The 15,091-nt window shown below is 35.9% G+C and overlaps 1 protein-coding gene across 5 annotated transcripts in view; it reads left to right on the top strand.

The window, feature by feature from the left end:
• srpk2 (SRSF protein kinase 2) overlaps positions 1–15,091 on the top strand; it is a 131,491-nt gene that overhangs the window by 71,245 nt on the left and 45,155 nt on the right. For all 5 annotated transcript variants that reach the window (XM_030136933.1, XM_030136932.1, XM_030136931.1 and 2 more), the window contains 2 exons: positions 4,435–4,586; positions 11,004–11,112. In XM_030136933.1, coding sequence (XP_029992793.1) covers positions 4,435–4,586; positions 11,004–11,112 — 261 coding nt within the window. The remainder of the gene's footprint in view (positions 1–4,434; positions 4,587–11,003; positions 11,113–15,091) is intronic.

Below are 15,091 nucleotides of genomic sequence, written 5' to 3'. Positions count from 1 at the left end.
TAACAAAAAAAAAAAAAAATACATGAAAAACACAGGGAATCTCCATTAGGCAACAAATACAGTACTGTATGTTTTCACTGGTAATGACCTTAGCTCACTGGTGTGTTTTTTTTTTTGTGTTCAAAGATGAGCTTGTTGTCAGCCTCCTGTTTATTAATGCTGGTTTTCCACTTACTCAGCACTAATGCTTTCTCCACCTCCACCTGCTTTTCAGTGGATGCGGAGCTTTAAGGGCTACAGTAACAGTAGCTCGTGGGCTCTGGTTTCTATCTGTTTTATCCTTTTTTTTTTTTTCTATTTTCCTCTTTTTTTGGGCAGGCCCTTCCACTGTTTTTGTTTTCTTTTTCCTGTCTCCTTCCTCTGTTTTTCTTGGCTTATGTCTCTTTTTGGTTCGGACTAGTTTCTCTGCCTCCCAGCCCACTACTCTCTCTGCCTTGCCGCCTCTATTTTTCTCTCAGATTGTGTTTGTCTACTTGTCTCTCTCACTGTATTTGTCTCTCAGTTTCTTTCTTCCTGCCCAGTGAATTCTTTCTTTCTCCATCTGTATCTCTGTTTTATCCTTCCTGTGCTTTTTTGTTGTTGTTTTTCTACATCTGCATGTCTCTCTCTCTCTCTCCCTCCTTGCATTAGTATTTCTGTCTTTCTTCCATCAGTTTCTGTCTCATATTCTGTTTTGTTCCTATTTCTTTTTTCACGTCTGATTCTGTCTGCCTTCCTTTCTGTTTTTTTCCCCCCCTTCTGTTTTCTCTCATTTCACCCACTTGATCCCACTCCATTCTGCCACTGTCTCTGCTTGTCTTTCAGGTTGTGGTGTCTTTGCTGTCTTAATGTTTTTGCCGCTCGGCACGGGTCCAGAAAGTTATGGGGTCTAAGTGTTCGTGCAGCCAATGGCAAGATGAGCCGTATAAAAGCACCAGGCTTTTAGAAGTGATGTATGACACCTTACGTGACTGGTTTGGTAAAGAAGCAGCAGCATCCTACTGCAAGGACACAGCTCAGCTCCTGCGTATGTGTGTGTGTGTGTGTGTGTGTGTGTGTGTGTCAGTTGTAAAATAGCTATGAAATCTCAATGCCCAGTTACCTCCCATCCTTTGGTGCTGCACTGGAACAACCTTTGGTGTTGTTTGTGTGTATGCCGGCCTTGCCACCACGTTAACGCTTTGTGTCCTGTACCCCCACCCCCGTCCCCGCCTCTTGTTCTACAGTTGCTATGGCAACCTACCAAGAGGCTCCATCATGTGTCTGTGCCTGTGACCGCAATTTATAACAGTTCTTAAGCGCTGGCTTTGTGCTTGCTTAAGTATTTTTTTCCCCTGTCTTGATTTAGCATTGATCATGTTGCTGATAGTGGTGAGGCCGAATTAGAAGTATTTGTCGAACTCAGACTAGTTAGGCCAAGACGTACGAGCGTACGAGGTTTAACAGGAGTATCAGAAAACGTAGCGTAGAGGTTCGATGGAATGATTCCAAAGCAGAAACGTTAAGTCCTGCTCCCAGAATCTCTGCAAATAGTCATGTGTGCCATGGCAGCCTCCTAGAGCGAGAGGCTGAACCCCCTGCCTGATCAATCATTGTTAGTCGCCCTGGATAAGAGTGCCAGCTGAAGGCCCAAAATGTAGCCAAGGCAGGAGAAAGAGGCAGGCTGTACTCTGCAGCCTATTTTATGTTTTCCCTCTCATGGGTTCAGTTCCATTTTAGACAAGTGAAGGGAAGTAGAGCAAGGCCGTTAAAGGACTGACCGTTAAGATGAACCCGAGAAGCAAACTTAGTCTGAGCTTGTCCAGTCTCTAGGTCTTCTTTTTATCTGTTGTCATGTCTATACAGTAGAGAGTAAATGAAGTGGTTAAGATATACTGTTTTTACATTTCATTAGCCTCATAGCATAATTGCCTAAGTCATTCACCATATGGACAAAAGTATTGGGACACGTTGAATTAACCCTTTCATGCATGTTATTAGAACCTTGATCAAGATTTTTTTTTTCCTGAGTGTTTTTATTCCTCTTTAGGCATGAAAAAAAAAACCAATGTGATTGAATTTTTTTTTTTTTTAAATCAATCAAAAATGTCCACTCAGCTACACCATGAATTTTATTCTTGAAGCAAAGAAACATGTATTTAAAACCCAATATCATAAAGTGATATGAAAACAGTGAAATGAAACCATGTTTAATGCAGCTAATCTGATGTTTTCTCACATTTGAACATATTCTAATACTAGTTATGACTCACTTCATGGAGATAATATGCAAAAAATAAATATTAACAATTGATTTCCACTCAAGAACCAAGCAAGAACAGCAAAGTTACAATAATGGTATGAATTGCAGTTTATGGGATGATGCATAAGTGTCCACTGTGTTGGTTGATATGGAACTAAAACAACAAAACCCATGAATATACAAGATTAAAGCTGTAGAGTAACTGTCCACTGTAGTGACCACTAAACGCATGAAAGGGTTAAGGTGTTTCTTTCCTAACAGGGGTCTGGAATGCAAAATAATAATGACAAATGTCAGAATATAGTTTTCTATTGGGATAAATATCATTGTATTGGTTAGTTTGGTTTAAATCAGGGGTCTCAAACTCATTTTCCTTCAGGGGCCACATTCAGCCCGATTTGATCTGAAGTGGGCCGGACCAGTAAAATAATTGCATAATAACATATAAATAATGACAACTCCAAATATTTGCCTTTGTTTTAGTGTAAAGAAAAAAAAAACCCATTAAATTATGAAAATACTTACTTTTATAAACTATCCAAACAAAAAAGATGTGAATAACCTGAAAAAACTGAAATTTCTTAAGAAAAATAAGTGCAATTTAACAATATTCTGCCTCAACTTATCATTTCTACATGTGCATTATGGATCGGATCTACAAAGACACTAAACACTGAGTAACGGGCAGAAAATAGTTAAAATTGTGCTTAATTTTCTTTAGACATTTCAGGTTGTTCATATTTGTTCAGGTTATTCACATTTTATTGTTATAGGATAGTTTGTAAATGTAAATATTTTCATAATTTAATGTTATTTTTGGCACTAAAAGAAAAAAAAATTGAAGTTGTTAACTCAAGATTTTTTGCTAAATTTCAGGGGGTTTTTTTGGCTTAATTCCAGATTTTTTTACTTAATTGAAGATGTTTTTTTTGGCTTAATTCAACATTTTTTCCTTTATTCAAGCTGTTTTTTTTTTTTTTTTTTTCACTTAATTCAAGTCAAGACTATGGAATTTTTGACTTTGCAAAAACATCCCATGGGCCAGATTGGAACCTTTGGTGGGCCGCGTTTGTCCCCCGGGCCACATGTTTGAGACCCCTGGTTTAAATTGTTATCTTTGCTATTATACTTTTGTTTTTTCTTTTGTTCAGACAAGGTATAGTTTTTAGATTTTACCTGCTTGACAGTTTTGACTGTGACTCCAGTCTTCCTCAGCAACCAGGTAATATCGAAAAACTATGCCTTGTCTGAACAAAACTAAAAACAAAAGTATAATTAAATTAACAGAAGACAAAATGAACATCATTAGCCTTGTTATCTTTGCTTCCAAAATGCCTCAGAGATAGTTTTTACTTAATTTCTCTCAACACTGATTTTGTTTTTTTATTTTCTTTATTCGTAGCAATGATTTTAAATGTTCCACCTCTAAATTTCTCAAATATTTTTCATGCTCCAACTGTAAGTAATAATTTTCTACCACAACTAACCACCTACTTTCTTTACATCTCTACTTAGGAAGAAAAATCTCTCATTAAACTTTAAAGGAATATTGATGTTTATAAACTATATGGACATAAATATTGGAACACATCATGGGTACAGCTGTAAGATGTCCTGTTCATGCTGATTTGAGGTATAAATATTAATATTTATCACAATATAAAACTATATTATGACATTTTCCATTATTGTTTTGTATCCCAGACCCTTGTTAGAAAAGAAACACCTGAATTCAACCCGTCCCAATACTTTTGTCTATATATAGTGTTTGACTTGAGGCTAACGATTTACAGCTTAACATTCTTCCTTAACACTGTCTACTGCTGTTCATACTGCCTGTATTTCTTTTTTATTCACTCCAAACATAGACCTACATTACATCACATCCCTTCTGACCTGACTGACACAGTGTTTAAAGCAGCAAATGTAACAGCGTTCCTGAACTATGCATGTGTCACAGTTGAATGACGCCAGCCAGCAATACAGACTTATGAACTGACATTTATATATTATGTGAAAAAAAAGTTATTTTAGTATTAGTCATCTACACTTTTTAGCTCTCTCTGCTGAGTCAGAGTGAGAAAGCAAGAATAAAAAAAAACCCTGAAAGTAAAACAGTGTGGCTGAAAGGTACGTTAGGTCACAAAGTGGCCGCTAAAAGGGTTTTCAGTGAAGTTACCTGGTAGTTATTAAGCTTTCTGATTTGTTCGCAGGCCTGAGACCCAGCAGAAAGCCCCGGTCAGTGCACCTCCTCCCCCGCCGCCCCCTCCGCCTCCCCCTGAGCCGGTAGGGCCCCCGGAACCGGAGGAGGAGATCCTGGGCTCTGACGATGAGGAGCAGGAGGACCCTGCAGACTACTGCAAAGGTCAGAAGCACACACAGTCTGACACTCCCAAACTGAAGTCGTCTGTCCATGCCTATTATTTCCACTCTCTACATCTGTCGCAAAGAGCTCCACAATGGCTGCCTTGTCCCACACTGTCTCCTCTCTCCTTATCCACTCCCTATCTCCCTCTCTTTTCGTCTGGCCCTCCTTTTTTTCCCTCCTTCATTTCTCCCTCCATCCTGGTGGGACTTGCAGCCATCAGTGTGACACACTTTGTAGTTGTGACACCAGCATTTCAAGGTTGTTTGGCTGTCAGAAACAAGCAGCAGTCTCGCTCTCTGCAGTGGCTCAGGATGCCAGAGGCAGTGCTGACTACTAAGAGGTTCATTAGTCCAGCAAAGCTCCAATATGTAACATATATGCAGTTTAAGATCCAGAAATGACTAGGCCTGTGTCTTATAATACTTTGAAATCTTTGCTTTCCAACAGTTATTTTTTCAATGTAACATTCCACTTAAACAACATTATCCTTTAATGTTCTCGTGGATTTTTCATTAGAATGGATTCTGTTGGGTTTCTGTAAATTGACTTAGAGTCTGGTTTTGACCAACTCTATATATAAAATGTCAAGAGATAACTTTTTTGTGATCTGGCGCTATATAAATAAAATTTGATTGATTGAGTGATTTAATTGGTTTTCCCCTGTAAGTCGCTTTGGAAAAAAGCGTCTGCCAAATGCGTAAACATAAACATAAACATAAACAGAATGAAATAACATAATATCAGTAAACATCATGAAATGTATTGTGAATGCAGCCTGTATTTATAACCTTGCCTATAAACATCATTTCTTCCTGAGTCATAGAGTTGAGTCTGGTTTGGTCGACCTGGTCTGGTGTAGAAGCTTAAACTGGTTGGGTTTGTTTTATCCGGCTGAACCAACATTTTTCATTACGATGTCAAATTCAGTGTTGTACATCAGGAACCTGTGCATAAGGCATCAGGGCGCTAAATGCAACTTGTTTTGCATGATTTTTAAACAACACAACAACTTGAGTAACATAATATTATTATATTGTTATATACTCTTATATTGTTATAAAGAGAACCATTAGTGATTTACTGCCAAACAGAATCCAGCAACATGAAGGAGGATCATATTTCAGCAGAGGGCCAGACATGCACACAGGGCACATTGTGTTTGTTTACTAGAACGTTTATGATGTGAAAGTTTGCGAAGGCTTGCTGGGGGAGGGCAAGATTGCACCTGGGTGTTGTTTTGTTTTGTTTTTTTTTTTTTAGTTTTTGTGTTGGTGCACCCCAAACTCATTTTAGGGACGTACAACAAACAAATCCACTGCCATGGTGATCTCTCACTTGACTAGACAACTGAAAAAAAAGTGTTGTAAAAAAATTACTTTATTGTTAAGGATATTAGAATCAGATTCCTTTTTTAATCCCAGGAAATTATTGGGTGTTACTGTTGCTCCATTGAAGTGTAATAAAAAGCAGCAGGAAAGAGTGCAATGCTACAGAAAATTTACACACACACACACACACACACGTAGACACACACGTATTTATGTATGTGTGTGTATACATTAGTGCTGTTAAACAAGTAAAAATTTTAATCAGATTAATCATAGAGTTGCTGTGGATTCATTTCGATTAATCCTGATTAATTATCATTAATTTTTAATCAATATTAATCTCTTTCCATTTTGCATGATCAGACTCAAGAAAGAAGGGAATATATATATGCACTGAATGTGTTTATTCAACACCTTCAACAGTTACAACTTGAAACAAAACAATTTGAAACAGCTGTTCCCTCTTGGGTTCTCATATTTTTATCCAGAGGGCCAACGTGCTGTTTAGTGTCTTCCATCTTTATGGGTTGGTTCTGCTGCCTGTCACTACCGAACCAACTGCCCATTTGCACATGCGCGACTCTAACTCTACTTGGACAAACTGCCTGATTATGCATTGCCAGAGACATTCAGAGTCATTCTGTGCTGCACATGGGTTAATTGTGTTATTTTTTTTTTTAAATTTAAACCACGTTAACGTGTTAATTTTGACAGCCTTACAAGATATTTCCACATTTAATATTTTCCTTTACAAAACTATTGTCTCAGGGAACAGGCTGGTTGAATGTATTTGTATTGTTCATGCAAAATAAAGTTCAGTGGTTTTTAATGTGTACAACAAATTATTCAAAGAAAAGCAAAAACAATGGTTATAAAATTGATCTTTCTTTTCATAAATGTTATACTTGAACCATTGTTACAATTTATTTGGGTCGCAGAATTTTTTCTTACTCCAAAGGGGTTACCAACAGAAAAGGTTTGAGACCTACTGAGCTACAGCATCATTGTTACAGAAGTTGGATATTTTACATACAGGTTACCTTAAAGCACAGGTGTCAAACATGCGGCCCGCAGGCCAAAATCGGCCCGCCAAAGGGTCCAATCTGGCCCGTGGGATGAATTTGCAAAGTGCAAGTTAGGGCATCAAACTCAAAAATAATATCATAATAACCTATAAATAATGACAACACCATTTTTTTCTCTTTGATTTAGTGCAAAAAACATTAAATTATGAAAATATTTACATTAACAAACTATCCTTTAATGATAAAATGTGAACAACCTGAACAAAAGTGAAGAACCTGAAATGTCTAAAGAAAATTACGTGCAATTTTAGCAATATTTTGCCTGTAACTAAATATTTTGTGCCTTTGTAGCTCTGATCTGTATTGGACATGTATATAAATAAAAATGATAAATTAAGGCATAATATTGATAAAATTGTACTTATATTTTGTAATAAATTTCATTTTTTTCAGGTTATTCACATCTTTTTTGTTTGGATGGTTTGTAAATGTAAATATTGGCATAACTGAATGTCATTTTTTGCACTAAAACAATTTGGAGTTGTCATTATTTATTGGTTATCTTGTTATTATTTTACTGGTCCGGCCCATTTCAGATTAAATCGGGCTGAATGTGGCCCCTGGAAGAAAATGAGTTTGACACCCCTGCCTTAAAGGAATCCTCTGGACTGATGTTAAGATAAAGTTAAAATAAGAGAAAGTATTGCATAGTTGTTTTGTACTTTGGCCTCTATTGATTGATTTAGTGTAAAAGAGTTTTCCGTGTGTCCTCACAGAACCCCTTCGTTATTTCCCATCCGTCTGAGAACTGTGAGCGTAGACTGTAACCCTGTTAGAAACCGTGCACTAGAATCAGCAGCAGTGGAGGGGGACAGTCGTTTTTTTAGTCTTTGTTCTGCATATGTTGGCCTCTTCACCCCTCTGGTGCATCTGTGCTTATTTACTTGCAATCTTTTCTTGTTCAAGTTTGTGTTCACTAAAGCACACCTACAACAAACATAGACCTGGCAAGCATGCCTTCACTTCCTGCCAGCTGGTAGTGTGATTTATAAAAAGAACAAAGAGGATTTAAATGTCTTATGTAGGTAAATATATTCAGTTCTTGGTTCAATTACAAATAATTACTGAATTATTTCTGAGCGGTGCATTTTCTTTGTATGTATTTTAATCAAAGTGGGGGATAGCTTGGTATCTTCAACATTTTGATGTCAAAAAGGGTGTCTGCAAATCTCAAGGTGTCTCAGTTTTATAAATATTAGGCTTCAGAAGTGATTAAAAACCCTTAAATTAGCATTTGTAAGGTATTAATTACCACAAATGCATGATCCAGTGGGATTTTTATTTTTCTATGTAAAAGTGAGTTCTTCCTGCACATTTCTAATGTTGCATATCCTTAAAACCACTGCTGACCCTAATACTGCATTTTTACTTTATATTTACATGTTGGAGCCAAAATACATTTTTGTTTGTTTATTCCTGTTTTTTGTTTTGACCTAAATTTAATAATTGTTTAGTGGGTGTGGCTGTGATGATTACCACACGTGCAATTCATCATGGGTGTTGGTATGGGTGTTATGAGGTTGCAAATACCTGCTGTGTGAGGTGGGCGGTGTGTGTAAGGACAGCCCAAACAATTTTTTGACCGTGAGCCACAGCGTAAATTAAGTTGGTCTGCGTTTTCAGTGTTCTTTATGTTAAGTAACCTATTTTGTTTATTTATAGAGGGTATTTTGAAAAACAATCGTGACCTATAATGAATGCTTGGACTTGATATTTGTCTATAATTGGATTGGCATATCCAAAGACAAAGAAAACCATCCGGACATTCATTCATGCACGCGTCAAAAAATACAACAGGTTGAACCCTTCCACACCATAGTAGTAGCTAAAGGTAAAGCCACTCGGCCTGATCGCAATCAAGGGTACCAGAAAGGGTGCACATATAGATAAAAAATAATAATGCTCTGTCAAAAAATCAGACAGGCCATTTTATTTGTCTGATATTTCTCTTTTAAAGTCCAAAATATTTTTGTATTTTGGTGTCTACTAAAAATTTCGCAGGCTTGTACCCCTGTCAAATCAGAAATTATTGGGTGTACGGACACTCCAGCCTAATAGCCTCCATATGTAGTGTCTACGAAGATATACAAATGTTTCAGCACTCAAGATAATCATGTATTGTTTATTGCATAGGTGTCATGTCCGAAGTGTGCATGCTGAAAAATTCCATATATTGACAGAAACAATAAAATTAGACCCACATATTTTGATATGGTGTATGGACACTACTTGGTGTACGGACTCTATAAGATTGGAATGGAAATCTGGTTTACCACATGGTCGCATCTCTGTTAGATCTGTAACTAAGTCTTCCTGGTACAGGAGGAAATAAACATTTGTGAACAAGTTATAACAATACAGGGGTTGGACAAAATAATGGAAACACCTTGAAAAATCAACAAAATATAATTTAATATGGTATAGGTCCGCATTTTGCGGCAATTACAGCCTCAATTCTCCGAGGTATTGATTCATACAACTTGTGAATTGTTTCCAAAGGAATTTTAAGCCATTCTTCAGTTAGAATACCCTCCAACTCTTTTAGAGACGATGGCGGTGGAAATGGACGTCTTACTTGAATCTCTAAAACTGACCATAAATGCTCAATAATGTTGAGGTCTGGGGACTGTGCCGGCCATACGAGATACTCAACTTCATTAGAATGTTCCTCATGCCATTCTTTAACAATTCTAGCTGTATGGATTGGGGCATTATCATCTTGAGGTGAAGGTGTTTCCATTATTTTGTCCAACCCCTGTATATCTATAAAGCATATACGCCATATTATTGATGGAAGTATATTGGTGTACGGACACGACATGAATTTTGATGAACAATGCGCTGTTGAAAACATGCGGTTCGACGTAAACATCCGTTTGCCTCATTGTTACCAAATTTTCTCCAGCCAGGGAGCGTACCAAAATCTGTCTAGTTGTGCATATTTAGTCATAATAATACTTAAATAACAGGTTCCTATTCTATTATTATAATTAAAGGGCTGGAAAAGAAGGGTTCTCAGAACAAAATGGTTGATTGTCTTAATACTGAAAATAAGAATTGATAATCAAACAGCTGCTCAACAAAAATGATCAATAAATGAAAAGCAATGTGATGTGTGTATTTTGTAATAAAACAGACACAGGAGTTGAGTAGTAATTATTTATTGTGTTACAAAACATTATGTACAATAATTTTGCTCTCTTATAACAATAAAATTGTGCATGTTTTCATGCTCATTGGGTCGCCATTTTATCAGTTTTTATCTGATTTTCTTCAAATTTGGAGGATTGCAAGATCTAGTAATAAGATGGCCAAAGAAACATTTTGGGAATGGTTTTGGGGGTATCTTTTTGCAATACTGATTAATAACTGATGCAAATATACTTGTACACCTTGATTGTGATCAGGCCGACTACATTTATATGTTTGCAAAATAGTTGAAGTTGAAGAACCACATACTTATGCTCCTTCCACCCACAACAACTTGCTTATCTTTATATTCACCTAGAATGCTCTGATGAATGCTTCTCACTGAAAAATGTTTCACTTTTTGTGAGACCGAAGCCAAATGTGCAAATGCATACAGTGTTTTACCTTGGAAATTTGAGATGTGCTATGATTAGAAATGTTTTTCTTTCTATTTCTCTGCTATGCTTGAATAAGAAAAAAATATTTGCACAAAAGTCAGTGTCAAATGCAGTTAAAAAGGTATTGAATTAAAATGTTTGATACCTGCCCTGTTGAAGAACACTTAGTCAGTGCTTATTTCAGTATAAAATTTGGGTTGTATCAGAATGTGTGGAGATAATCCTACAAGAATAAAAATAGGATAAAAAATAGACACTGCTATCTCCTATTTCTCTTTTCCACAACATGTGTCTCTGCTTCCATATTCTGTCTGTTTGACCTCCGCTTGTGTTTCTAATGGATTATATGTCATTGGCTGGTTATCACTTACAGTCGCCTGTAACCTTCATCTTCTCTCTCTTTATCTCTCTCAGGAGGGTACCATCCGGTGAAGATCGGGGATTTGTTCAACGGGAGGTACCATGTGATCAGGAAGCTGGGGTGGGGCCACTTCTCCACCGTATGGCTGTGCTGGGACATTCAGTGAGTCACATTCACACACTCACATACAGTATAGTATATAGTGTAGTTTTACATGTATATACGTCGACTCATTCGCCACAAACGCGTCATGACCCAGAAAAGCACACCCTGTCACATACCACCAGAACTTCACACTGACATCCACACAAAGGCTCCTCTGTGGATTCTTCATTTTGCCTTGCTGTCATAAATACATACAACATTCAGTGTCCCACATGCACCGTACATGCACCCCCTTGACTAGATCTGGTACGTCACCATGACAACATGTGCAACCAATACCGTGTTGCATCGTTAGCAGAGCCATCCTGTGGCACTGTAATGTTGTTTTTCTGCTCACGTGGCAACGCGGGTGGATGGATGTCAGTATCGTCGAGCTAGTGTCACCTTTCCTTTGACTCACACACGCACACAGACACACAAAGTCAATTACTCATGTCACTGGTGTTAATTACCCTAGTGATAGCCATGAACTAGTAAGCTGGGAGTTGGGTTACTTTTTCAGTGAGCTGCATTTTCTCACAAATATAGAATAGAATAGAATAGAAAAGATAGAATACAATACGATAGAATAGAATAGAATAGAATAGAATAGAATAGAATAGAATAGAATAGAATAGAATAGAATAGAATAGAACAGGAAAGATAGAATACAATACAATAAAATAGAATAGAATAGAATAGAATAGAATAGAATAGAATAGAAAAGATAGAATAGAATAGAATAGAATAGAATAGAATAGAATAGAATAGAAAAGATAGAATACAATACAATACGATACAATAAAATAGAATAGAATAGAATAGAACAGAAAAGATAGAATAGAATAGAATAGAATAGAATAGAAAAGATAGAATACAGTACAAGACAATAAAATAGAATAGAATAGAATAGAACAGAAAAGATAGAATACAATACAATACAATAAAATAGAATAGAATAGAATAGAATAGAATACAATAGAATAGAATAGAAAAGATAGAATACAATACAATAAAATAGAATAAAATAGAACAGAATAGAATAGAATAGAACAGAAAAGATAGAATACAATACAATACGATACAATAAAATAGAATAGAATAGAACAGAAAAGATAGAATACAATACAATACAATAAAATAGAATAAAATAGAACAGAATAGAATAGAATAGAACAGAAAAGATAGAATACAATACAATACAATAAAATAGAATAGAATAGAATACAACAGAAAAGAACAGAATAGAATAGAATACAATACAATACAATACAATACAATACAATACAATACAATACAATACAATACAATTCATTCATTCATTCATTTAATTTCATTTATTTCGTTCATGGTTGTGCATCAGCAGACATTCAGTAATCATTAGGTGAACAAACATATACACACCCATGCTCAAAAAGGTGCAGGATGAAGAAAATCTCATATTTCCTGCCCATTTCTAAATAATAATAGCCTTAATGGTTAGCTATACACAACTAGCTATAAAATCATACTGTATAAAGTCAGACAAACCAAACAAAATATATCCAAAGATAATACAGAATAAGAATAGAATAGAATAGAATAGAATAGAATAGAATAGAATAGAATAGAATAGAATAGAATAGAATAGAATAGATCTTTATTGTCACTGTCACAGGAACAATGAAAATCAGTTTAGCAGCTCAGTTCAGTTTAGCAGCAAAACACTTTTTGCAAACGGGACTGTATAAGAAAATAAAATACAAAAAAATATTACAGAGTATTAAAGAAAAAGTAGGACTGTGCAAAGGCTTCAGGATAAAATCTTAATACACATGTGCTACTAAAGTAATGCTAGAACTCTTGAGATGAACAAAATATATGTAAGGGTAGAGACTGCGATCTGGTAGGATCGGCGATTCTACCAGTAGAGACTCCGATTGTAGTCTCTACCAGTAGAAACTCTGATCAGAGTCTCTACTGGTAGAAACTCCGATCCTGCCAGTGGAAGGGTTAGGGTTAGGGGTTAGGGTTAGGGTTAGGGGTTAGGGTTAGGGTTCGGATTGGAGTTTCTACCAGTAGAGACTACGATCGGAGTCTCTACTGGTAGAATCGCCGATCCTACCAGATCGCAGTCTCTACCCTGACATATACAGAAAGAGTATACAAAAGCTAACTCTATACTACAGATGAGTTATATGTACAACGAATAGGATCTATACAGGCAGTAGTAAGGTGCATGGCCTGCACTGGCCTGCACTGTATCAATAATAACCCAGGTTTCCAGTTTTGAAGATAATGTGTACATACAGCATGAAAAGGCAACTTTTGTCATAAATATGAGTCGTAATCAGGGTTCGTACGGGTGCTTTAAATCCTTGAAAATCCTTGAATTTCAATGTTGTGTTTTCAACGTCTGAAAAGTGCCTGAATTTTAGTTGAAGTGCTTGAACGTGCTTGCAGTTGTAACCTTTTTGATATTATTTATTTACACTTTTTTTTACATTAACTCTGCCAGGTTAGATGACAAGCCAAAGATACTTACAGAGAGCTGATACATTTTGAAAAATAAAACTTATGCCAAAAAATAAAATTACCATGTGCTCTCAGGTCGACTCCAGGTAAATTTTTATCTTAATCTTTTGGCTCGGTGCGATTGTGTCTGAAGACACAAGTGGCTTCTCTTTTTTTTAAATTTAATTTCTTTTTCACATGTTTATGAACATAAAATACAACAAACAGCACAGCAAGGCCAGTTGAGGGTTACAGTATTCAACAAAAGATACCCATAAATAATACAATAAAAAGAAAAGAAGGGCATCACATTACCATTTCAGCGCTGATGTCTTTGTTTTTAAATCTAATCCATTTGTAACGTCTCTTTTTTTGGATAAAACTTTGTGTTCTCCTTTTATTTCTAAACTTTTTGCTATTAAGAAACATAATTTTAAATGTTTATAGCATAATACAATGTACATCATTGTGAAAAAAATAATCATGAGTATATGTATTCCTGTAGATATATATTTTACCCAGCGTTAAGGTGATGTGCTGGAAAAATGTGAAAATGACCCTTAAAAGTGCTTGAATTTGACCTTGAAAAATGTGTATGAACCCTGCATAATGCCAGAGTTCAGTGTTTTCTTGCATGGAAATGTGAGTCAAAAATCGTATCTGGTGTCGAAAACAATGTAAAAATAGTTGATCCTCCAAAAACAATATCAAAAGGTCATTTGAAGGACTAGCTCAGAGTTGTGGTTGCAGATGCAGGCTGTTTAAAGAAGTATCCATGGATTTGATTGGTTGATGAGAGGTGGCGTAGTCCTTAATATTTGAGCAAAATTTAGGTAAATTGAAAATGTAGGAGGTTGTGTTTAACATAACTGAAGTCACGGCCTATTACAGTTAACATGTAGGATGTCGGCACTGTAAATGTCACGGCAAATTTCAGTTTGAGCCACGGATGCAACTTCTCATGTAAATCGTTTCATATGGGTGTGTCCTTTTTTTCCCTCTCTCTTTTCTCTCTTAATTTATTTCTTCGTCTTCTTCTTCTTCTTCTTCTTCTTATTTTATTTTTTTATTTTATTATTATTATTATTCATTGGATATTCTGGTCTTTATTATGCAATTTCATATCATTCTAATTTTGATAATTCTCATATAAATGGCAAGGAAACTGATCTGCAGACTTGTTTGTTTACCGGATAACTGCAGCTATTCTTTTACATTTGAATGCTTTGTCTTCAGAAATGTTAATATTTTGGTATGTCTTTGTATTTATGTGGGTACCACCTGGAAGAGGGAGGGGGGTGGGACTGGGGGAATAACAACTTGTGTAATTAATGAATTTCAGTTCATTGTAAAATGTCTTTATAAAATGATAAATAAAGTTGTAAAAAAATAATAAATAAAAAAATAGGCAAATTAATGAAGCCAGAGACAGGTAATTGTAAACGATCCAACCCTTAATTGTGATGCATTCATGTTGGTCTCTGTTGGTGACCTGCCTTATGCA

The sequence above is a fragment of the Sphaeramia orbicularis genome, chromosome 6 (assembly GCF_902148855.1).
Source record: "Sphaeramia orbicularis chromosome 6, fSphaOr1.1, whole genome shotgun sequence".
In the NCBI taxonomy this organism is placed as follows: domain Eukaryota; kingdom Metazoa; phylum Chordata; class Actinopteri; order Kurtiformes; family Apogonidae; genus Sphaeramia; species Sphaeramia orbicularis.
Note: the sequence above shows the minus strand (reverse complement) of the source record. Positions and strands in the feature narration are given on the sequence as shown.